The sequence below is a fragment of the Sycon ciliatum genome, chromosome 3 (assembly GCF_964019385.1).
Source record: "Sycon ciliatum chromosome 3, ocSycCili1.1, whole genome shotgun sequence".
Classification (NCBI taxonomy): Eukaryota; Metazoa; Porifera; class Calcarea; order Leucosolenida; family Sycettidae; genus Sycon; species Sycon ciliatum.
In genome coordinates this window covers 14,539,341-14,565,308 of record NC_088645.1, presented here as the reverse complement: position 1 = coordinate 14,565,308, position 25,968 = coordinate 14,539,341, and the positions used below count along the sequence as shown (strand labels likewise).

The 25,968-nt window shown below is 51.2% G+C and overlaps 1 protein-coding gene and 1 long non-coding RNA gene across 2 annotated transcripts; both read right to left on the bottom strand.

Annotated features, from left to right (window-relative positions):
• Positions 1 to 2,985: 2,985 nt before the first annotated feature.
• LOC135812496 (uncharacterized) lies at positions 2,986 to 12,872 on the bottom strand. The gene is made up of 3 exons (XR_010552823.1): positions 12,444 to 12,872; positions 3,408 to 3,499; positions 2,986 to 3,205 (listed from the first exon to the last, which is right to left on the bottom strand). It is a non-coding gene; the product is annotated as an uncharacterized LOC135812496 (long non-coding RNA).
• A 1,457-nt stretch (positions 12,873 to 14,329) lies between these two features.
• LOC135811533 (beta-alanyl-dopamine/carcinine hydrolase-like) lies at positions 14,330 to 21,009 on the bottom strand. The gene is made up of 9 exons (XM_065324772.1): positions 20,473 to 21,009; positions 19,290 to 19,481; positions 18,457 to 18,555; positions 18,057 to 18,141; positions 17,397 to 17,537; positions 16,618 to 16,700; positions 15,771 to 15,916; positions 15,225 to 15,412; positions 14,330 to 14,639 (listed from the first exon to the last, which is right to left on the bottom strand). The coding sequence occupies exons 1-9, from the start codon at positions 20,725 to 20,727 to the stop codon at positions 14,551 to 14,553; spliced, it is 1,278 nt and encodes a 425-aa protein (XP_065180844.1). The 5' UTR covers positions 20,728 to 21,009; the 3' UTR covers positions 14,330 to 14,550.
• Between the last annotated feature and the right edge of the window lie 4,959 nt (positions 21,010 to 25,968).

The following is a 25,968-nucleotide window of genomic DNA, read 5'->3' as shown; positions in this document are numbered from 1 at the left end:
ATGGATATAAAGGTACACATGCAAGAAAATACAGCCAAGGGGGGACTTTTTCTTCCTTTTTTATGTTGGCTTCAAAATTGTTGGATTTACCAGCACATCTACATGTACATGACTGTATATGTATACAATGTACATGTAGTTGTACAAGATTGTACAGTAATCATCATACATGTACATGTACATGTCTCTGGCCCTGTAGATGGCTCAAAAAGGCATATTTTTCAATTGATTTTCCTTGCATATTGAATTTTTAGTTCCTTTCAACTGCAATATGAAAATAAAGTACACATTGACATAGAGCAAGAAAAGAGCTTCATTTTGATATGCATGTCATACTATACAAAATATGGGTTCACATACATTCAAATGGGACTTCGGATATAAGGACACTTCGCGAATAAGGACACTTTTCTGATGCCCCGCTGAATGTCGTTATTGGCGAAGTTGACTGTAGTGTCCTCTAGGGCGCTCCTGCCAGGGCATAGTTGGCAGGTATGGTCGATGGCTTCAGTTGTGTTTGCCAGGTGCACAGGGACAAACTGAATTAGCTGAATGCGGTCCAATACGATGGAAACGCCTGTGATAGGGCTGTCACATGCAGATACGACAGGTCGCAATGCTAGATTCTGCTTATGGTCCTTGGGCAGGCCGTTGAGTTATCATGCACTTGTAGTTGCCAGCTCCTCCATCTTTCATAATATAAAAAACACCATATGGAAATCTATGTGAAGAAGAGGTTGGTGCGACTTCGGCGATACTTGGGGAATTGTGTGTTGCTCTCTACATGGGAGCTTGCGGTATGGAAATCTGATTGCTATAGTATACAAGTAGTTATTTTCTCCGCGCCGCCTATTCAGATGGAAATCCTTCAACAAAACCAATGATGCTGTGGTGGTGCGGTCTTATGCGCAGTCTTTGACCACAAACGATGGTAAATTCAAACTTCGATTGCATTTTTCTCCGTTTCAGTAAAGTGCAGCTAAGCACCCTTCTCACATGTGCAGCACCAAATACTAAGGTGTTATCAATCAATCTGTCCCCCAGTCTTCATCATTATCTAGAAGATATGAGCCAGCGCACGCGAAAATCGACCTTAGTGACACGCACTTCAAACTGAGAAAACTCACTTCAAACATTCTCTGTTTTCGTGTGATGTGCGATATATCAGGTAAAATGCTCTATCTTCTAAAAGACCCGTAACTCAAGTTTTACTCAAGATTTTTTCAAACGTTTTTTGCATTGAATTCTGCATAAATCCATCTGCCTTTATCCACCGTCATCTCAGTTTCTGAAAATATGTCACTAAGGGTGATTTTCGCGTGTGCTGGCTCATATATTGTCTCTTCTAAAATGGACCGAATTTTCCATTCCCTTTTTAATTGGTAGCCAGCTCAGTACTGACTGAACCCACATGACATGTTCTAAGATTTAACATCTGTCTTGTGCTGTCCTCTGGTTCACTTTCAGACACATCTGGCATGCATAAGTGCTGAGTAGCATCCTGTTAGCAGCCCTGCCATCAAGGATGGACACATGATCTCAAAGGTTCATCCAGCGCAAATGATGAATACTTCGACGTATGTCATTTCTTGCTGTACCTGCACTGGTATTTGTCATACCGACCGTGACATGCGGCATTCGTGAGGCACTTTGGATTGTGTGGAAGAGCTGTGTGTTAGTGATGACCTGCAGCAGGAGAGACTGGCAACATTCAGTGTCAGATTGTACTCTGCCTAACCGGCTTCCCTGAACCATGTCATCATGCCATGTTATCATGCGATCACGAGTGTGATCAGTTCCCAGTCTCCAGCTGATGTCCTCTACTGGTGAGCGCAGACAGGGAGAGAGAGAGAGAGAGAGAGAGAGAGAGAGAGTGGGAGAGAGAGAGAGAGTGAGAGTGAGAGTGAGAGAGAGAGAGAGAGAGAGAGAGAGAGAGGGAGGGAGGGAGGGAGAGAGTGTGTGTGAGAGAGAGAGAGTGTGTGTGTGTGTGTGTGTGTGTGAGAGAGAGAGAGAGAGAGAGAGAGAGAGAGAGAGGGGAGAGAGGGGGAGGGAGAGAGAGAGTCTGGCTGATGTAGATACTATGTGGCAATATCGGTCCTGACCTCTCCGCAGTGCCTTTGCTGGCACTCAGTATTGCGACTGGAGGAACTAAGTGCCGCTGAATGATAGCATAGCATTAGACTACTTTAGTGTTTGTCTCCTGTTTGTTTTCGTATATTTGCTTTGCACAATGTGCTAACTGTTACGTTTAGTATTAGCCTGTGCTTTGCCAGACTATGCTAGTGCAGCCCAATGTTCTTCTTTGCCAAGCACTTGCTTATCCATCATGTGGGTGAACGCTTCCTTTTCCTTGTTGGCTACTTATTTCATTCTCTCCTACCATGCTGATTAACAAGAACAACCAAGTAGATCAGCAGCTACTTAGTTGTGCCCCCCCTGCCCCTGCCTGGTACAGAATTTTGTTCAGTCTGTTCCCTACTGCCCACTGATTTTCCGGTGAAGGAGCGTGTGTCCGCGCCGCGGTGGTGGTGTGTGTTCAGCTGGCATCATAATTATAGTATTGATTTTGTTCGTCTTTTTCATTCCGGCCCCCCATTGGCAAGTTGGAGAGCAATATTCTAATATTTTTGGTATTTATTGCCCCAGGTTTCCAAAAAATATCCTCTCTGGAGCGTGTGTCCGCGGTGGTGTGTGTTCAGCTGGCATATTGGTTTTGTTCGTTTTTTTCATTCCGGCACAACACCCCCCCCCCCCCTTGGCAAGTTGGAGAGCAATATTCTGATATTTTTGGTATTTATTGCCCGATGAAAGGTTTTCCAAAAAAATATCCTCTCTCCCCCCCCCTTACTGTTGATTGTTCACTTATTCTGTTCGGTTCCATTCCGTTTTGGGTTTATGGTGCTCACTTAGCTGATGTTTTAGATTTGCACCCTTTTGCATCCTTCAACATTATAATTATTATTCTCCACATCGTCCCCTCAGTTCACCCTGGCTGTCGTTCTCTCATTGGCTGAGGGCCAGGGTGGTTGGTTAGCCACTCATCAAGTGTGAAGTTCACAGCCAGGGTAGGCTATAAAAGTAATCATTCCAGTAGGGGATGGTGGTCGGGGATAGGGATGGCTAATACTATAGAATTTTCTTCGCATGAATTTTCTTCGCCGGCTTGTTTCTCGCTGGCTTGCTGCTTTCTCCTCTACTACCTGCACTGCAAGAAACAGAGACACAAAAACAGAGAACAATGGTTAGTGTGTGCAAAAGTATCATGCACGCAAGCAACGAGCACTGTGACCACATAGACTTTGCTTGAGACTGAGAAAAGGCCAGAATGCAAGGAAGAAGGTGCTAGCTTAGCTGTAATTCTCACAGAAAGCACTGACTGTAACAAAAGGACAACAATGGCTGCTTACCTCATATGGTTGATGTGCAGAAAGGTAGTTACTGCCGTTGTGGCAATGTTCTCATCCTCTTGCCCTGTGAAATAGACACGGAAACCAGCAGCCTGTGACATGCTCCCACACACGCACGCGCGAACACACACACACACACACGCGCACACACACACACGTCCATCGCTGAAGTGATGAAAGCGATCAAGCTATGGCACTCGCTCATAATGGTAGACATGGCAACTTGTGCTGGAATTACACCATTCAACTTGCCATGCTGATGAATTGACCGCCACAAACTATAGCCTGGTTTCCACTACATACATGTGCCTGATTGAAGTGACTTCGCTGGCAAGATGATACCTATCAATTCACGGTTGGGCAGGAGTCTAAGACCCGCAGGCTGCGTATAGTTCTCTATGACCAGTGGAGAGAAAGAGAGAGCTAGTAAATTAGTAGTAATACAATTTCTTTTTTTCTGGTGCTCTCGTGGCATGTTGATGCTGAGACCAAGGATGGGTGGAGTGGCTCCAGACTCACCAACACGGTTACCCTGTTGTGATAGAGTGGTCCCATGGTAACAGGACTTGGCCAAGCATGCGCATGCTCCAAAGTTGTTGCGCAATGATGTAGTGCCTGTGGTTGTGTTGAGCCCGATTTTGATGGCGGCTGGTATGTAGTCTTTTCCTTTTTGTACTTCCCGTTTCATGTTTGTTCAGTCCTAATAATTATAATATTCCCGTCCTATCCGGTTGTGTTGCTGTGGAGTCCGGGAGGAGAGTTTTCAGTCACAAGTGGTGCCGAAACCCGTTTGCTGAACCTAGTCTTATTCGTTTCTTCTGACAGTGTTTTTGGTCGACGGCCTGTATAGTGATGGCGTCGGGTCCTCGCGTGGACAATTTGCTGCGACCTTTTCGGGGGCGCGATGATAATCTGGATGAATTCTGGCAGAAGTTCCAGGTGGTGGCAGGCATCCAGAAGCTTGAGTCGTCAGAAGCCCGGATGGCCGTACTCCCATTGTATTTGTCGGGTGATGCATTCACTGTTTGGTGTGAGATGGCCAGTGATGATCAGAAGGACGAGGCCAAGGTAAAGCAGCGGCTCGTGGAGTCATTTTCAGTCACCCCTGCCGATGCCTACCACCAGTTTGTCAAGCGGAGGAAGCGAGCGGACGAAACTGTCGACGCCTACTTGGCGGATCTTCGGCGGCTGCAACGGCTAAGTGGACACAAGGAGGCAGCGGACGGCAAGGACCCGATCCTCTTGGAGCAGTTCCTGGTGGGGCTTCCGCCTCACTTCGCCGTGCAGCTTCGTTTGAATGCAGCCTCTCAACCTGCTGGGGCTACGGTAAGCTCAGTTGCAGCCCAGGCCCGTGCCCTTTGTGCTGCGGGCAGCTTAGTCAAGGAACCCGTTGCTGCTCTGGCAGCCAGCCCTGCTCGACGACCCAGTGGCAGTTCCACCCCTAGTCGCCTCTGCTATGAGTGTCATCAGACTGGGCATTTGCGGCGCGATTGCCCGAACCGGCAGAGACGTCCTCCTGTTTGCTTTCATTGTCAGCAGCCCGGCCATGTCAAGCGTCAGTGCCCTCAGCTGAAGTCTAGTGGTGGTGCCAGTTCTTCTCAGACGCCCACTAGTACCGCCTGTGCTGCGGGCTCTGGCTCGTCGACCACGGGCAATGCCTGCCTCAGTGTCGTGGCAAGTCCCTGTTCGTCGCTGCCCAGGATTCATGTCTATAGTGAGGGCCAGGCCAGGCTGCGTGCTGCCGTGGATTCCTGCTCTAGTAAGTCCTTGATCAGCTATCGCGTTGTCTCCGAGTTGGGTGTACCCGTTCAGCTCGTAGAGTCCAACCCGCGCATTACCGCCATCGATGGGCAGGAAGTTGTGGTGTCTGGGCAAGTCCGGTTGACTGTTCATCGTGACGATGACAAAGTGCACCTGCCTGAAGTTACTGCTGATTTCCTCGTTGTCGACACCTTGGATGTGGTTGACGCTGATATCCTTCTGGGACTGGACATTATCTCCTCCGTGGGTGGCGTGCACCTTGGTTATGCCCCCGATGGTGTCCTCGCAACCGTATGGTTTGGTCGCCAGCGTGATCCGTCAACTGCATCCGATACCACGTCCGAGTCTGACAACCCGGAGAGCTCCGCTAAGTTGCCACGCGATGTCTCTGTGTCACGAGATGGGCCGAATGTCACCCTGTCCATGGGTGATGCTGAGGTCGCCTTCGACGCCGAGCGTGGTTTTTGGGAAGTCCAATGGCGTTGGTCGGCAGGCGCACCACCGCAAGCCCCTATTGGCTCTGGTATTGGCGAATACTCCCGCCAGAAGTTGTCACCGGAGCAGGAGGCCAAGTTCCAGGCCGAGATTGACCTTTGGCTGGCGGAGGGATGGCTTGTACCGTATGATGCTGATCGACATGGTCCACCAGGCGCTGTACTGCCACTGTTGGCTGTGTGTCAGGAACATAAGCCTACCACACCCGTGCGTCCGTGTTTGGACTACCGTGCGCTGAACGTTCGGATCATCTCCAGCCCTGGTCGGGAGGCACCCGCGTGCCCTGAGAAGCTTCGCGAGTGGCGGCAACGGAAAGGCGCGTCCAAGATTGTCGACATCCGTAAGGCCTTCCTGAATGTTCGCATCCACCCAACCCAGCAGCGGTTCCAGATGGTCGTTTGGCAAGGACGACAGTACGTGATGGAGCGCATGGGCTTTGGCCTTGCCATTGCGCCGAAAGTCTTGGACACTATTGTGAAATGGGTGACCCGTGACTTCACCGACACCGATAATTACATTGATGACATCATCACGCCGACAGATCAGGCGGAGGCCCTTGCGGACGCGCTGACCGCCCATGGATTGCCTACGAAACCTGCTGTGGACGTTGATGCGACTCGCGTCCTTGGTCTGCAGACGCACGATGGCCAGTGGGAGCGACGCGAGCCACTGCAACCCCCTCCTACCCAGATGACTAAGCGGAATGTATTCCAGTGGTGTGGTCAACTGACTGGTCATTATCCGGTCTGTGGCTATCTGCGCCCTTTGGCTAGCTGGCTGAAGCGCTTGGCGTCTGCAACAACGGATGCCTGGGATGCAGCTGTCCCCCAGGAGTTGTGCGACCTTTGCCACGATGCGGCAAAGCGTGTGGAGGGCGACGACCCTGTTCATGGAGCCTGGACTGCGGACGATCCCCAAGACTGGCGTGTTTGGTGCGACGCCTCCAGCATTGCCTACGGTGTCGTGCTCGAAGCTGATGGTACTGTACTCGAAGACCAGTCGTGGCTCCGCGGTGCCACCGATAAACGCCACATCAACGTCGCCGAGCTAGATGCCGTGGTAAAGGGCCTCACTCTCGCGTCGTCTTGGCGTATCCCGAAGTTGTGCATCATGACCGACTCCCAGACGGTGCATGGGTGGCTGCGTTCTCTGTTCGACAACATCAAGCGGGTTCACGTCAGTGGGTTGCACGAAGTCCTCGTGCAACGCCGGCTGCAGGTTATTCTCGATATCGTCGACTCGTCCGGCATGAGTGTTGACGTGGTCTGGGTACCCACACAGCAAAACATTGCTGATCAGCTCACACGTGTCCCACCGCCGTTCCTCCGCTTTGCCCGCCAGACTGCGAAGATGTCTGGCCCGATTGGTGATGCCGATGTCGTTGGCGCCGCTGTCGCTGATGATGCCGCCTGGCGTGTCCTAACCCTGGGCGAGATTGCCGCGGCGCAGCAGCAGGACGAGGTGATTCCGGTTGTCGTCGAGGACCTTGTGGCCGGCCATGCTGTCCGTTCGCCGGCATTCCAGCGTGTTCAGCAGCAATTGACCGTCGTGGATGGCGTGCTGATGCGGAGCGTCAAGCTACCCCCTAACGAGGTCATGTCAGTACCAGTCGTGCCGAATGACATCGAAGAGTTCGTTCTTCGGGGTGCCCATCAACAGACTGGCCACGCCTCCTGGGAGGTCATGTGGCGGTTTCTCCGGGGTGTCTGTTACTTCCCCAACATGGCCGAGAAGTGTCAGGACTTCATCCGCCGCTGTCCCCCCTGTACGGCTGCAAACCCTCGTGGTGGCCCCGGTGTGCCACCGACACGACCTGTCTCCGCCAACGGTCCCTGGAGTGTTGTCTCCATCGATACCTTGGAGCTTGGTGTCAGCCGTTCTGGTTACCGCTACGTACTCGTCTGCATCGACCATTTTACCAAGTGGGTCGAAGTTGTCCCGATGAAGCGCCACTGTTCGGCGGAGGTCGCTGCTGCCATGGTCTCTATCTGCTCACGATGGGGCGCGCCTGAGGTTGTGCGTAGCGATAATGGCACTGAGTTCGTCAATGCCATTGTGTCAGCCCTGTTCAAGTCCTTTGGCGTCACGGTCCAGCGGGGCGCTGTTCGACATCCCCAGTCACAAGGTTCTGTGGAACGTTTCAACCGGACGCTGTTGACGATCATCCGCAAGACGCTCGAGGATGATGACGACTGGGAGACTGCCCTCGAGCTTCTGTTGTTCCACTACCGTTCTCGCCCGCACACCGCTACGAAGATTAGCCCGATGGAAGCCATGCACGGCTGGCAGCCTCACCGTCTTCTCATCGAACAAGATTCCACTGAACTGTCCGACAGCGCCTGGGTGGACAAGTTGCAGCGGAAGTCTGCCCGCCTGCGCGATCACCTCGAAGTTGAGCTAGCACGGCTTGACTTCCTCGATGCTCCCGTGCCCGAGTGTCCATACCCCGTTGACACTGCCGTCCTTCTTCGGCGTCCGGAGCGGCATTCGAAGATTCTCACCCCCTTCGAATCTGGATGGCACGTAATCCGCATCATCTCCCCGTCGACAGTCCGTAATGCCACAGCTGATGGTCGCTCCAAGCTGGTGAACGTGGATTTGCTGAAGAGAGATCCACAGGCTCCTGATGCGCATGGCCCTGCCGACGCGCCGGCGGCAGTGGAGGCTGACGACCGGGACCCCGTTGTCCAGCTCGTGTTGCAGACGCCCCCCGTACATGATGCCATGCCTGACACGCCTGTCCATGGCTATGGTTTGCGCGATCGTTCCAGTCTGCAGGTCCCTGGTCGGTTCCGTACGTAACTCACACCGTTGTGTTCATGTACTGCATGTGTCATTCTGGACTTTTTCGTGTGACGGTACATTGCACCATATGCTTTGTGGCTGCTCGTGCCGCATCTATTCTGGTTGCGTGGGTATTCTCTTTTCTATTCGGTTCCGGTATGGTTGCCCTTCACTTGCTGTTTGCCATCTTTTATGTATATCCGTGTGTATGGTCCATCTGCGAGACCGTTGTCTTCTTTCCCGCATTTTGTGTCCCTTCTTTCCACTTTTGTCCCCTTGGAATGTTTCTTTGCCCGTTCACTTTGGTGATACAATTTCCCTGTTACCAGGCGGAGGAGTGTGATAGAGTGGTCCCATGGTAACAGGACTTGGCCAAGCATGCGCATGCTCCAAAGTTGTTGCGCAATGATGTAGTGCCTGTGGTTGTGTTGAGCCCGATTTTGATGGCGGCTGGTATGTAGTCTTTTCCTTTTTGTACTTCCCGTTTCATGTTTGTTCAGTCCTAATAATTATAATATTCCCGTCCTATCCGGTTGTGTTGCTGTGGAGTCCGGGAGGAGAGTTTTCAGTCACACTGTAGCACCCACCTTCCCATTGTTCTCTTTTGTCATTTTCATGTTCTCCCATTCTCCCTTTTCCGGTGGGGCAGTGCACAGTTATTGAAGTTTAAAAAATTCACAAACAGCAACAGTACAACCAGGTCCTTCCTTGTAGTACTCAGAGTTTCGGGTCTGAAAACGCTCATCACACAGCACCACTGCTGTGTATGCAGTGTTGCATGAAAACACCGTGGCACACATGTAGTCCTAAATCGTTAAGCCTGGCACGTTGATTTGATGACTTTCTAGCTTAGAATGATATTCTCCGGTGCCCGTTCTTTGCCGCCCGATTTTACAGTAGTCCAAAATAGCATTTGTTCAGTTTGCTGCACTGCGGCATGCTATGGACAGTGGCTTGAAATGTGCACATTGCAAATAGGTCGCACTGGTGGGCTCAGATGTGCTTCTGTTTGTGCGTGTGTGTTGGGGGGAGGGGTACATTGCCGTGGCGGTTCTGTAGCTTACTGTTCTAGAATGGGTCATTGGCAGCTTGGCTAAATCTGTCCCTCAGGCTCGCAAATCTGGGTTTTCCCCAACGTGATTTGTCGAAGAAAACGACTGTAAACACTGCAGGATGCAGGCGCGTCGGAACGACTTTGGAAGTGGGGCGGCCATGGCAGGGGGGTCCGGGGGTCCTCCCCGGGAAAAAATTTCAAAAATTAAAGCCAATTGCAAGCATTTCCGGGCATTTGGTGCCATTTCAGTGTACGGTAACTACAATGAAAGACTTTTTGATTCTGCAAAAAACCAAGAAGATGCTACGATCGGGGACAAACATTACCCTCCCCCGGGAAAAAAATTCAAAAATTGAAGCCAATTGCAAGCATTCCCAGGCATTTGGTGCCATTTCAGTGTAAATGGACTTTTGATTCTGCAACAAACCACGATCGGGGACAAGGATTTGCCACGTTTGCGCTGAGATCATCGCGCTTTGTTGCAGTGTGCTAAAAAAAAAAAAAAAAAAAAAAAAAACGGCCGAAAAAGTGGGGCGGCCATGGCCGCCCCGGCCGGTGCGGTTCCGACGCCCTTGGGATGATATGCGGCGGCAATGTCCCTGCCATTCACCCCAAGCCTCTCAAATCCCTGGGAGATTTACCTGAGACGGGTTACAGAGTATAGTAAAAAAAACTCCACTAACCCGGGCATTCTCGGCTTACCTATCAGGACCGTCTCAAAACGAGGCTTTCCGAGGGATATGGCCACAAATAATTATTATTGATACTGAGGGGTAAAGAAGACGGACTGTTTACTACGCAACTTGCATTCGCTTGCATACAACGAGAGAGCTTGGAAGCTCAGGGCCCTATGCTATGCTTTGTTGCCTTGATGACCTAGACAAAAAAGCATAGGGATGTTATAAATTCATATAAGTTTCTACTTTTTGTTTTTAGACATAACCTGGGATTCGAACCCGCACTATCGCCCTGCATGCATCCCCCGATACACTTCGCATACATACTAATTCTTCCAAGTTGCTTCACGTTATGATCTTGTATTTGAAAGCCCGATTTGAATATGCATTGTGGCCAGCCGTCTTGGATTGTACGGTACGGTACGGGATATGTACGGGACAGGTACGGGGCAGGTACGGTCGAGGGTAATACGACACCGTCTACCGCCTTGATGATGACAAAAAAAGAAAAGGGATATTATACATTTTTCTATTCTCCTTTTTTTTTTTTCAGGCATTACCTTGAATTCGAACCCGCACTATCGCCCTACATGCATTCCCTCATACAACTCGCATTCATACCCATTCTTCCAAGTTGTTTCACGTTATGATCTTGCGTTTGAAAGCCCTATTTGAATATTGCGGCCAGCTGTATGTGGCCAGCTGTGTTTGATGGTACGGTACGGGACAGATACAGGATAGCGCCAGGCGTGACACAAACACACAAACACACAAACAAACACCAAATTAAAGCTGTGTGGACCCTGGCTAGCGCCAGACGTCACTGAAGCAACGTCTTCTGCATAGCTACGGGAATAAGTATATAATTATGTTCTGAGTTGCGGGCAATTCCTGATGACGGGCAGTGCCCGGCCCAAACCTTCCCGTACAAGTTCTACTGCACATTCATACCTCGATTATACGGGCCCCGAAGTAAGTTACAGGCACCCTTTGGGCGCGTTTCAGCGGAAACATTAGAGAGGTTAAGATGCACGTTATTTCCGACGTGACGCGAAAGTTCAGCTCGCGTTATTTGCTCGCACGTCGAAAAATCAACGCGAGCGACCTGCAGCTCACGTCGAAATTTGGAGTTTTACGCCAAGTTCGACGTGAAATTGCGCGTCACGTCGGAAATAACGTGCATCTTAACCTCTCACGGGTGTTTGCAGTGCATGAACTCTGGCCAGTCGTCCCCGTACGCAAAATGCGTACGCATTTGGATCTACCGTACATTTCCTCGTGTTTTGGGCGAATCTGAGTGGTACGACGCTGTCGAATAGGGCCTGAATTTGCCCTGAACCAGCCGCTATCGAAGTAAAATTAGGTGTTTTGAAGACCACACGGAAACACTGCGGCCATGTCTTCTTTCCTGCGTCGTTTGTTTGAAAATCGGAGTGTTTTTGAGCTCGTAGTTTCGTCTCGTTGTGGAATGGCGGTGCGTACATTCTTCTTAGAATTACCAAAGTCACACCCCCGTTTATTACATTACTAGGAGTTTTGCCGGCAGCCACGATAGTTTTTATCCCTGCTTCCATACATCCTTTCATCGAACAGCCAAACGAAACTTTGTGGCGCGCCTTAGTTTTTTGTGGCGCGGGGGTCTCAAGTTTGTCACTTCGAGTTGTACACAACAGCCGCATCATCTCAAAGGACCAAAAAAACCAAGTGAGCAAAGTATTTCAACGTTGCGATTATGCCTGGCCTACTGTGAAGATGGAGACTTCTACTCGGTAGCAGATACTCATATCAATAAGCTGGGAGGGAGAGCGTGGAGAGTAAAATGTTGGGATGAAAAGAGCGACATTCTCTCTCGGAAAAGGTCGTCGTTCCCACACACGTACACTTGCTTTACCCAAATCTGCAGAAGGCTAGATTTTGCATGCACGTGCGAGATTCGCATCCGCCGCACATAGGCAGAGTCGAAATTTTTCTACTCTCGGATTTGCCGCCATCTTGACGAGTGGCCGCTGCGAAACACCCGTGCTCTCTATTGCTACTCTTCTGTCACTTTTTGTGAAAACGCACACACCGGCCGGAATTCGCGAAGTGAGCACAAATCTCACGTGAGAATAATTGCCGGTTCTACATGTTCGCTTCCTCAGAGGCTCTACCAGTGCAGTAGAGAAAGACATTGAGCACATGCACCAAGACTATCATCACAATGACATTTCTCTTCGTTGCCTGCAGCCTGAAACATGTTCCGAGCTGTGTATTGTGTTGGCTTACCGCTTACAATGGCTGCTGTGTCTCTCCGCTTGGCCACAAAGCACCGCTATCGACTGCCTGCTTCCTTCACATTCGACAACTTGACGAGACTCTTCGAAGCTTCGAAGGAGAATGAATGCCTATGACGAAGGAATACATCGTGCATCATCATCATGCTTTCAACGAACAACTCGCACTCGCAGCACCGGAGACTGAGTTCTGTTCAGTGTTTTGCAGAACGAATAACTGACTTTCGGACTGGCACTTTGCAGAAGAGCGACGTTACGATAAGTACAAGCCATCTACCGGTACATATCGGTGAAACTTAAACAAGAGAATGGCGGCTGAGCATGAGCGACCATACCACCACTCAGGTGGTCGGGATAAAAACTGGACTCTGGCTCCAAGGGAGCTTTATAAAGTGAAGAAAAAAACACCTTCCTCTTTCTCTTTCCAGCGCTTATCGACCAAACCCAGTAGTTACATGTACCGGTAGTTAGTTTTAGGGCGCGTTCGAATTGTCACTCTTTGACTTTTCGAGGAGTTTCGTTTTTCTGAAGAGGTGGCCTTACTGGCCTCTTCAGAAAAACGAAGCTCCTCGAAACTCCACAACCTCACCCGATGCGATGGGAGAGGTAGTCTACTAGGGGGGGGGGGGGGGGGGGGGGGGCGTTCGAATTGTCTTCAACTGTTCGAACAAATTTTTTTAAAGAGATTTGTTGAAGTGCCCATTAGAACGGTTTCTATCATTTTTAGAGTTTTTCAGTGGAATTGTCATGGCGATGATGACGTCCAATCAGACCGACCATCTCCACGTACTACGTGACGTAGCTATTCGAAACTCTTCGGAACTAATCCACCTTCCCATCGGGTGAGGTTGTGGAGTTCCGAGGAGCTTCGTTTTTCTGCGGGAGAGGCCAATAAGGCCACCTCTTCAGAAAAGCGAATCTCCTCGAAGAGTCAAAGAATGACAATTCGAACGCGCCCTGAGTGTATTAGTTCCGAAGAGTTTGGAATAGCTACGTCATGTAGTACGTGGAGATGGTCGATCTGATCGGACGTCATCATCGCCATGACAATTCCACTGAGAAACTCTATATAAACCGTTCTATTGGGACACTTCAACTAATCTCTTTTAAAAATGTGTTCGAACAGTTGATGAAGACAATTCGAACGCCCCCTTAGTTGGCACCATGAACAGGCAGGAGTCCCATGGCATTCAAGCAGCTCGATTATCCGAACGTCTGATAACACGACCGTTAAAATTAATGTTGGAGTCGGGCACGACATTGTATTGCTTATGTGTCGATGGTGGTTTCCTTCTGTACCTTACACTCGTACTCATCTATCCAACTTGGACAGTAATAGCTGGCACCTACATGTGCTTTACATGTTAGCGATACATTTTACATGTTAGCACAGTGCCACATTCACTTTAAAATACTAGTATTATAGAATCAACAAAATCAATGCCAACGGTTACCTTGCAACCGTCTATACTCGGGTATCCGACACCTGGCTACCCGTACCCACTGGTCATTCCGGTACTCGTTGACCACACGTGACCACTTAGCTCCTAACCAAGATTAACTCCAAAACCTTACGGTCAATATAGAACCTGGTTTTGTTCACAGCGTTTTCATGTAGCCAGCCATTTACCCTTTGCCTTTTAACTCCGGAAAATGAAACCGAAGACCCCACTGAAACTGCACTTAGGGTTGAACTTCGCAATTATGTAAAGGCACACCCGGCAAAATAGCAATAAATACACGTCTGCCCGCACATGTTCTCTAAGTCGCAAAGTTACAAGTTAGCACAGAGCTCTCCTTCTCCCCACCACCATCATCAGTTTGCACAGAAGAAAGCGGGCAGGACCCGGCAGGGATGCCTGCAGTGAGAAAAGCATGGCAAGAAGTGACTTATAGTCGTTGTCACCACTATACGTGAAAAACAATGCAGACAAAATCTTGCTCCATTAGCTGTTTTGGGATCGTTTATAAACCTGATAAAAGGAGCCAGTGTGGGATAAGATGACAACGAGATGGTGTATGACACACAACACGATCATAGTGCTTGTTTCAATATACCAATCATAATCTGAAAGGTATTCACTAGTTAAACTGGTTGGCTAGAAAGAGAATGTGTATGCTGGAGTGGCACCTGGGAGAGGTTGAGTGGTATAGATGTCGACAACTCCTCTCAATAAGTCATACACCGCTGCAGAGAGGAAGACAGAAATACAGACACAGGGAGGAGAGAGAGAGAGAGAGAGAGAGAGAGAGAGAGAGAGAGAGAGAGAGAGAGAGAGAGAGAGAGAGAGACAGAGAGACAGACAGAGAGAGAGAGAAACAGATAGACAGAGTGGATCAGAAAGATTTTTTTAACCAGGAAGAACATGTGTGTATACGGGAGCGAGAACCAACATTATCATGGACTTCTCTCTCTCTCTCTCTCTCTCTCTCTCTCTCTCTCTCTCTCTCTCTCTCTCTCTCTCTCTCTCTCCCTCTATCTCTCTCTCTCTCTCTCTCTCTCTCTCTCTCCCCCTCCCTCCCTCTCCCTCTCTCTCTCTCTCTCTCTCTCTCTCTCTCTCTCTCTCTCTCTCTCTCTCTCTCTCTCTCTCTCTCTCTCTCTCTCTCTCTCTTTCTTTCTTTCTTTCTTTTCCCTTCTCACTCCCCCAGGGCTCCGGTGGCACAAGAATGCTACTATATTGACTTGAATGATCAAGATACGCACCCCCCCCCATACACCTATCCATACACAAGCAATCCCCCCCCCCCCCATACACATTATAATTATGCATACCGGTTGCTATAGTGTAGACTTCATCAGGTGGATGACCCCGGCGGTATATCGGGTACTCCTTGTCGGCCGTGTCCCCAAGTATGCGAAGCGTAGAGTTGACGTCCGTAGGCCCGTCCAGACTGTATAGGGCTGCAGTGCGACGCATGGAGCTCACGTCCATGTATTGCGGTGCTGGTGTATGTATGAACCTGTAAACTCAAACAAATGCAAACACACACACATGAATACATCACTCAGAACAGATCAGAGGTGAGATGATGCACTGGTAGTAACAGCACTACATCACGTCCTTGCTCTGATTTCTAAATTTTCTAATAACAAAAAGATCCTGGAGTGATGTGCGGTGACCTGGCAAGCTGAGCCCAGTGATATGATCAGGTTCATGCGGTCATGGCATGAGAAGCCAATCCTCCTTCTTCGGCATACTTGTACATGTACATGACAATTGTACATTGAGTGCTACAACCATGGAGAATTGTGATTGTGAAACACACACAGACACAGTGCTGTACGTTCTGTGAGTACAGCAACTAACGTCACACTCACATGTTGAAATGATGCAAGAAGCCATTGTCTGTTGTCGTTTTAGAAATACCACGCGTGGACAGTTCAATGTTCATAACCTTGGCATTCACACGGTCGCCAATGTTCAGGCTGAATGATGATACAGACTGCCAGATTGGTGATTCGCTCTGCATCGTGCACAAAGAAACGTACACACGCAAATACACACACGCACACGTGCATGCACGCCCCCCCCCCCCCCCCCCACACACACACACATGGGTGCACACATGGAAGAGCAAATAGAAGAGAAATTTGGAAAAGTAACATTGACACCATGGGTACAATAATTTGTTGCTATTTTTGCCGGTAACAACGTTATGCAAAAGAAGTCATAATGACGAGTCAGCAGAATTCCGAAACCTCTTCATGGTTCTCGCCAGGAAATAATTACAGGGGGGGGGGGGGGGGGGTGGCAGGGAAACAAACAGTTCACCCATTTTTCCATGTTCCACTATTGCCTTGTAAGGGTACAGTAAGCACCCGGAACGATTGATTTGTGACCTCATTAAAGATATCCATAGTGTGAACTGAAAAACACAATAATCGAAAAATGAGTACGGTGGTGTGCTATCAGACTGTGTGTGTGGGGGGGGGGGGGGGGGTCATCAGAGTGTTGGGGGGGGGGCTGCATCCCCCCCCCCCTGGCTAGATCCCTGCGCTCATGGTCGCTAAGTATACAGCGCAACCACTTATGGCCGCTATGTATACAGAGTGAGTCGCTAGCAGTCGCTAGTGCATCGCTGTACAGAAGGAATTGTATCACCGGTAACGCTATTGCGATGAGCACTGCAATAAAAGACATCAACAGCAACCACAGCTGCCTTACCTGTCCCTCAGTACCTTGCAGCTTATCCAGGAGTTCATCAACCGTCTTTACACTTATTAGGAGGCGGCCGATCACCGAACGCGCTAGACACAAGTGAGAAATAAGAAAAAAATCGAAAGCAAAGATTGCAGGGGAATCATCTCCACCGTGAACACAGTGCGTCCAAGCTGATGATGTCAAGTTTAGATAGGAAACAGTGGAGCAACTAGGCTGGTGCATGGTCCGCATTTTAGCCCTTACATAAATAAATACTCTTCTACTCTAGACAATTTCGTACTCTATCTCTCACATCACACTCCTACGACCGTAACAGAAAACTCGATTACTGATGCCATTTTCTAGGTAAGAAAAACGAAGGAGGAGCAAAGAGAAGCGAGGAGCGAAGCTGTGGACGCAGCAGTATACTGCTGTAGAAATTACAATAGAAATTGGTTTCCAACTACCCAGTAAGGGCTGACAAGGCGGCTACTTTCCAACTACCCAGTAAGGGCTGACAAGGCGGCTACTTTCCAACTACCCAGTAAGGGCTGACAAGGCGGCTACTTTGTGCACTCGCAGCCTCTGTTGTTAAATTAACGAAAATACATTCCCAACGAAGAGTATAAATTGGACTTACAACGATAGTGTGAGCTCCAAGTTTGCTAACGGCAATCTGCACTTCTACAAAACTCACTGCCCTGCCGTGTGGTTGTGAAGCGTGCAAGGAGAAATCAGGCAAACATATAGACTACAGACCTCTTTTCATTTAAGTGAGTCAAGAATACTCTTTAAAAACTTACGGAGTGCAGCCCCGTTTTCTCTTAGATGCTTTTCAAATACGGCGTTGGCTGCAAACGACAAGCCATGCTGGTTGAAGGAAAAGGCATTTCCGGGCAGAATGCCCGCATATGCAAACGCTGCAAAGTCTTCTTCGACAGTGCCTATTATGAACACAAACAAAATGCCGATCAAAAGATCCGAGGCAGAAACATGTGATTCAGAGTTCAGGTAAGTGGGAGAAGGGGGGGGGGGGGGGAGGGAGGGAGGGCAATGGTATGTAGCTACAGTGCGGTCGAGGCTTTCAGTGTACTTTACTAACAGCCAGTGAAGAATGACAGGGTGTCCCTTCACTACATTCACAGAGCAACAAGATTTAGAATATTTCTCGTGAAGGAATATTACAAAGAGATAGTAGAGGAGATGTTGACAATCCATAGAAGAAAAAAACAGAAAGTGACGAGCCATCACATCCACCAATGCAAGCAAACTTGACTGTAGATATGACCGCAATAACGCCATCAGTTCAATGTACCATAGGAATGGTACCACCAGATTCGGGTGTCATCATGGGTCAGGAACACCTGACAGGTGCTATGTGTAGAGGTGTGCTGTAGGAGAAGAGGCTATCACCCTGTCAAAATGCAGAACATGTGCCGCAGACATCAGTTCACTGTTCTTACCGTCATTGCCGGTTATCTGTGCATTGATCAGATAGGATGTGTTCATTGCACATCCAGCTCCATCTTCGTTATGTCCATCCAAAACCTGCCGGATGCCAGTCAATACAGAAGGTAACAAACGCTACGGTTAACACAGGCTTCGAAAACACCCACAATTCATGACTTTGCCGAGTTAAAAACTGCAAATCCTCTTCCACCGTCCTCAGTCTTTGATCTAGGCAGACATACCCGGTCTTGTAACCATCTGAACCATGTGTTCCACCGCCTTGTAATAATTATGCTGTCAAACTAAAAGCGTGTTTCTACACTACGATACAAGGTTTATCTAATATTCACTGTACATCAGTATAATCATACACGTTGGGGTGACCCCAGTACAGCACTGCTTAAATCTGCTTACCATATTTGGTAGCTGAACTAGCAAGTCACTGCAGGATGTCAAAGAATCCAGTTTACGCAGGATGATACCAATTTCAAATGCACAATTGTACAGGAACACCTGAAGAAAGAAGATGGAAAGGAAGAGAAAAGAGAAGAGAGCAGCGACCAATTCATGACAAGTTTCCTTTTATGGATACAGCAATACAGGTTTGCACAAACATGTACGTACTAGGCCACCCAACAGCCCCCCCCCCCCCCCCCTTCTCTCTCTCCTGTAGACTGGCAACGGGTCTGCGTGAATATGGTGTGGCTACTCCAGACACCCTTGGGTCAGGTCAGATTATGACAAGCACTGTATACAGCACTGTTAGTGGCAGCAGTGATACCCTCATAGCTGCAGCACCACCACCACCAGCACCAGCAGCAGCACCACCACCAGCAGCACCAGCAGCAGCACCAGCAGCAGCAGCACCACCACCACCAGCAGCACCACCAGTAGTAGTAGCAGCAGCAGCACCACCACCACCACCACCACCACCACCACCAGCAGCACCAGCAGTAGCACCACCACCAGCAGCAGCAGCATCACCACCACCACCAGCAGCAGCACCAACAGCAGCACCAGCAGCAGCAGCACCACCACCACCACCACCACTGAGGAGCAGCAGCACCACCAGCAGTAGCAGCAGCAGCAGCAGCCGCAGCAGCAGCAGCACCACCACGAGGAGCAGCAGCACCACAGGAGCAGCAGCAGCACCAGCAGTAGCACCACCACTACCAGCAGCAGCACCACCGCCAGCAGCAGCACCAGTAGTAGCAGCAGCATCAAGCAGAAGTGCAACGGAAACATACCTCCTCATAGTCAATGCCACTGCCGTCGGCAATGCCTTTCATCTCGGCTACAACATTGGGGTAGCGTTCTACGGCATCCTTCCATCGGTTGAGATGTGCTTGACCAGTGCTGGACTTGGCAAACTCGTGCAGTTCACTAGATGACTCTGACTTGTGATAAGCCTGGATTATTCGATCTTTGAACGCCTCACCCTGCACAAGATAACACATGCGTATGTTGTACTGTAGTACGTTATTTTGTGTACGTCATGTGTACGTGGTGTTGGTGCATGCGTGTGTTGCTGTGGTGTGAAAAGCAGTCTTCGACTTGAGTTCGTCTTGTCTAGTTGTGTTTCCGTCGTCTTGTCATAGATACTGTCGGTACTGGGCATGATGCAGGCAGTTATATGACTTGTCCGCAGCTGCAGTAGCGGCTAGCACCATCTTGTAGACGGACTCGGTGCACTGACTGCAGTACAAGTGCAGGGAATTTTCTAGAACCGCCCCAACCGGTTTTCGACCGGTTGAAATTGTTGGCGACCGGTTGAAAAGTTACAAATCAGTTCCAACCGCCCGTACTTTTCTGTGGGTGAATGGAGCTGCTTATATCTTTGCTACACTCCAGCACCAAGAAATCTGTTAAATTGCTGTCGAGTGCCATATTTGGGTTGTATTTTGAAAAAAATTCCGGGGGGGACCACCGCACCCCCCCCCCCACCACTCTTCATTGCACCGTAACCGGTTGGAAATTCGTCCTAGAATATACCCTGAGTGTGTACAGTGACCTCGTCAGTGTGATGCTCAGTCTGTCTCTACTGCGCCCTACACACTCCTACTCCTGGTACATGCATACCTCAGTTATCCGGGCACATTGGTCACTCCGGCTCACCTCCCTACTTCAAAGAAAGGGAAGGAGCGATAACAAAGCGTCTGACACATCATGTAGCGGCATGGTCGTCCGGCTTAGGTCAAGTGATTCATGGACAATGACCCGCCTCAGTGCACTGTGCAGTTGCTGTTCAGGATTTTATATTTACGTTTTGAGTACGTCCACAGTCTAGTCTATCATCAGCAAAAAAAGGAACGCTATACTCTAGCCCCCCCCCCGATAGCCGGCCTTTGGTGAATCCCTCAATAACAATTTATTTTAATTCACTAAGAAATAAAAATCAATAAAGCTCTGTAATAAAGATGATCGGCTTACCACTTGCCGTCCAACGTCATAGTAGGATCCAGTGACTTTCAAGCATGGCAGTCGATCGTCGCCTAGTGCACGACCTCCAGGAGCGGAACAACTCAAATAACTACGCTCCGTTGTACGCACGCCACCACCACCACCACCAGCAGCAGCAGCTGCAGCACCGAGATGGACAGGATGCGGAATGACCAGCAGCAGCAACGCCACACTTGCACCAGTAGCTAGTGTCAAGATTCTCCTCGTCCTTGTCGTTGAATGCATTTTTTCCAAACAATTTTCTGGCCAAAATGATACAACTCACAATGTCATTGTGACAAATTCAAAGACCTGCCAGTACTTCCGAAGCAAATACTACAGTGATACGGATAGTGGGACTTGAAAGCAGTGCACCTGCAACCCCTTTCAGGATACCTCCGACCGTGTACGAGTGTTCGTGATGGTCAGGTACTAGATGACTGCTCCATGACCCCGCTGCAAACAGAGACTGTTTAGTATATTCTGCCTGTAGATCTAAACTGCAGCAAGGCAAGTAAGTCGTTGGGTGGGGGAGATCTTATACTTATGCCCTATCCGGCCATGGCTTGCACAGCTGACGTGACATGACACTGCATGCATTGCACTGACTGGCAGGAAAACTGAGGGATATCCCCCAGATATCGATGATTGTGCAGTACGTCAGTCGCCTTGGATCATGGAGGGGGGGGGGGGGGGGGGGGGGTTTGCCCAATCTGTACAAAAATTGAGCTTTGGCATGGCAAACCCATTGGCATTATTCAGTGTGGTTTTCCCTGGCCCTAGGTATAGGCCCCCCTGGCTTTGAAAAAAACGTGCAGATATCGTCCACAGCTGTAATTATTTCTTTTCAGTTTTAATACGATACACTACATTGTATGTACTACTGCATGTGCTGCATTTTTGTTTTGTTGAAAAACGGACACTGCTATTCAGAGGGCCACGGCGACTGATTCCAAATAATTCGGAGGTAGATGATCTGCCATCCACTGATCCAGAGAGCATTGGCAGTGAGCAGATAAGTTCAAGTGTCCACTGGTGACATGACTAGTAGAAAAATATCACCGGCCAAACACAGTGGAGAACTAATTGCAATAATTATACACTAGACGTGAGCACCCCCCAGGGCCGGAGGCAGGTTCCGCGGAGCGGTACGCGGTGCGGCCGAAGGGCCATCTTTAAGGGGGGTCTGGGGTCCTCCCCTAGGATTTATTTTTCCGGCAAATCCTGCACTCTGGGCGACTCCCTGTACAAAATCATACTTGTACAGTACATCGAAACTTTTTCTCCCCGGCTTTGGACGTTCCACGTGGACCGACTTTTTGGGAAGTTGGTACGGCCATGGCCGTACCGGCCGTACCAGTGGCGCCGGCCCTGCCCCCCCCCCCACCTCCTTCTCTAATGCCCCTGTGGTGCGGGCCCGAAAGTGAAATGGGTGCATAGGCTACAAGATGGTGGCAGGGTGGTCACTGGACACGCTACGACGGTCACTACAGTGTCGACCCGGCATACCACACCGGCATACCACACCGGCATACCACTACGGCATACCACTACGGCATACCACACCGGCATACCACTACGGCATACCACACCGGCATACCACTACGGCATACCACTACGGCATACCACACCGGCATACCACTACGGCATACCACACCGGCATACCACTACGGCATACCACACCGGCATACCACACCGGCATACCACACCGGCATACCACACCGGCATACCACACCGGCATACCACACCGGCATACCACACCGGCATACCACACCGGCATCCCACACCCGAGCATACCACTACGGCATACCACACCGGCATACCACACGGCATACCACACCGGCATACCACACGGCATACCACTACGGCATACCACACCGGCATACCACTACGGCATACCACACCGGCATACCACACGGCATACCACACGCGGCATACCACACCGGCATACACACCGGCATACCACACCGGCATACCACACCGGCATACCACACCGGCATACCACACCGGCATACCACACCGGCATACCACTACGGCATACCACACGGCATACCACACCGGCATACCACACCGGCATACCACACCGGCATACCACACCGGCATACCACACCGGCATACCACACCGGCATACCACACCGGCATACCACACCGCATACCACACCGGCATACCACTACGGCATACCACACCGGCATACCACACCGGCATACCACACCGGCATACCACACCGGCATACCACACCGGCATACCACACCGGCATACCACACCGGCATACCACACCGGCATACCACACCGGCATACCACACCGGCATACCACACCGGCATACCACACCGGCATACACACCGGCATACCACACCGGCATACCACACCGGCATACCACACCGGCATACCACACGGCATACCTCGGCATACCACACCGGCATACCACTCCGGCATACCACACCGGCATACCACACCGGCATACACACCGGCATACCACACGGCCTACACTACGGCATACCACACCGGCATACCACACCGGCATACCACACCGGCATACCACACCGGCATACCACTACCGGCATACCACTACGGCATACCACACCGGCATACCACTACGGCATACCACACCGGCATACCACACCGGCATACCACACCGGCATACCACACCGGCATACCACACCGGCATACCATACGGCATACACCGGCATACCACACGGCATACCACACCGGCATACCACTACGGCATACCACTACGGCATACCACTACGGCATACCACACCGGCATACCACACGGCATACCACACCGGCATACCACACCGGCATACCACTACGGCATACCACACCGGCATACCACACCGGCATACCACTACGGCATACCACACCGGCATACCACACCGGCATACCACACCGGCATACCACACCGCATACCACACCGGCATACCACACCGGCATACCACACCGGCATACCACACCGGCATACCACACCGGCATACCACACCGGCATACCCACCGGCATACCACACCGGCATACCACACCGGCATACCACACCGGCATACCACTACGGCATACCACACCGGCATACCACACCGGCATCCACACCGGCATACCACACCGGCATACCACACCGGCATACCACACCGGCATACCACACCGGCATACCACACCGGCATACCACACCGGCATACCACACCGGCATACCACTACGGCATACCACACCGGCATACCACACCGGCATACCACACCGGCATACCACACCGGCATACCACACCGCATACACACCGGCATACCACACCGGCATACCACACCGGCATACCACACCGGCATACCACACCGGCATACCACACCGGCATACACACATACACACGGCATACCACACCGGCATACACACCGGCATACCACTACGGCATACCACACCGGCATACAACACGGCATACCACACCGGCATACCACACCGGCATACCACACCGGCATTACCACACCGGCATACCACACCGGCATACCACACCGGCATACCACACCGGCATACCACACCGGCATACCACACCGGCATACCACACCGGCATACCACACCGGCATACCACACGGCATACCACACCGGCATACCACTACGGCATACCACACCGGCATACCACACCGGCATACCACTACCGGCATACCACACGGCATACCACTACGGCATACCACACGGCATACCACTACGCATACCACACGCATACCACACCGGCATACCACACGGCATACCACACCGGCATACCACACCGGCATACCACACCGGCATACCACACCGGCATACCACACCGGCATACCACTACGGCATACCACTACGGCATACCACACCGGCATACCACTACGGCATACCACTACGGCATACCACACCGCATACCACTACGGCATACCACACCGGCATACCACACCGGCATACCACTACGACACGCATACCACACCGGCATACCACACCGGCATACCACAACGGCATACCACACCGGCATACCACACCGATACACACGGCATACCACAACGGCATACCACACCGGCATACCACACCGGCATACCACACCGGCATACCACACGGCATACCACTACGCATACCACTACGGCATACCACACCGGCATACCACTACGGCATACCACACCGGCATACCACACCGGCATACCACACCGGCATACCACACCGGCATACCACACCGGCATACCACACCGGCATACCACACCGCATACCACACCGGCATACCACACCGGCATACACACCGGCATACCACACCGGCATACCACACCGGCATACCACACCGGCATACCACACCGGCATACCACACCGGCATACCACACGGCATACCACACCGGCATACCACACCGGCATACCACTACCGGCATACCACACCGGCATACCACACCGGCATACCACACCGGCATACCACACGGCATACCACACGGCATACCACACCGGCATACCACACCGGCATACCACACCGGCATACCACACCGGCATACCACACCGGCATACCACAACGGCATACCACACCGGCATACCACACCGGCATACCACACCGGCATACCACACCGGCATACCACACCGCATACCACTACGGCATACCACTACCGGCATACCACACCGGCATACCACACCGGCATACCACACCGGCATACCACACCGGCATACCACACCGGCATACCACACCGGCATACCACACCGGCATACCACACCGGCATACCACCACCGGCATACCACACCGGCATACCACACCGGCATACCACACCGGCATACCACACCGGCATACCACACCGGCATACCCACACCGGCATACCACACCGGCATACCACACCGGCATACCACACCGGCATACCACACCGGCATACCACACCGGCATACCACACCGGCATACCACTACGGCATACCACACCGGCATACCACACGGCATACCACACCGGCTACCACACCGGCATACCACACCGGCATACCACACCGGCATACCACACCGGCATACCACACCGGCATACCACACCGGCATACCACACGGCATACCACACCGGCATACCACACCGGCATACCACACCGGCATACCACTACGGCATACCCACACCGGCATACCACACCGGCATACCACACCGGCATACCACACCGGCATACCACACCGGCATACCACACCGGCATACCACACCGGCATACCACACCGCATACCACTACGGCATACCACACCGGCATACCACACCGGCATACCACTACGGCATACCACACCGGCATACCACACCGGCATACCACACCGGCATACCACACCGGCAATACCACACCGGCATACCACACCGGCATACCACACACCGGCATACCACACCGGCATACCACACCGCATACCACTACGGCATACACACCGCCATACCACTACGGCATACCACACCGGCATACCACACCGGCATACCACACCGGCATACCACACCGGCATACCACACCGCATACCACACCGGCATACCACACGGCATACCACACCGCATACGCACAAAACCCGGCCTACC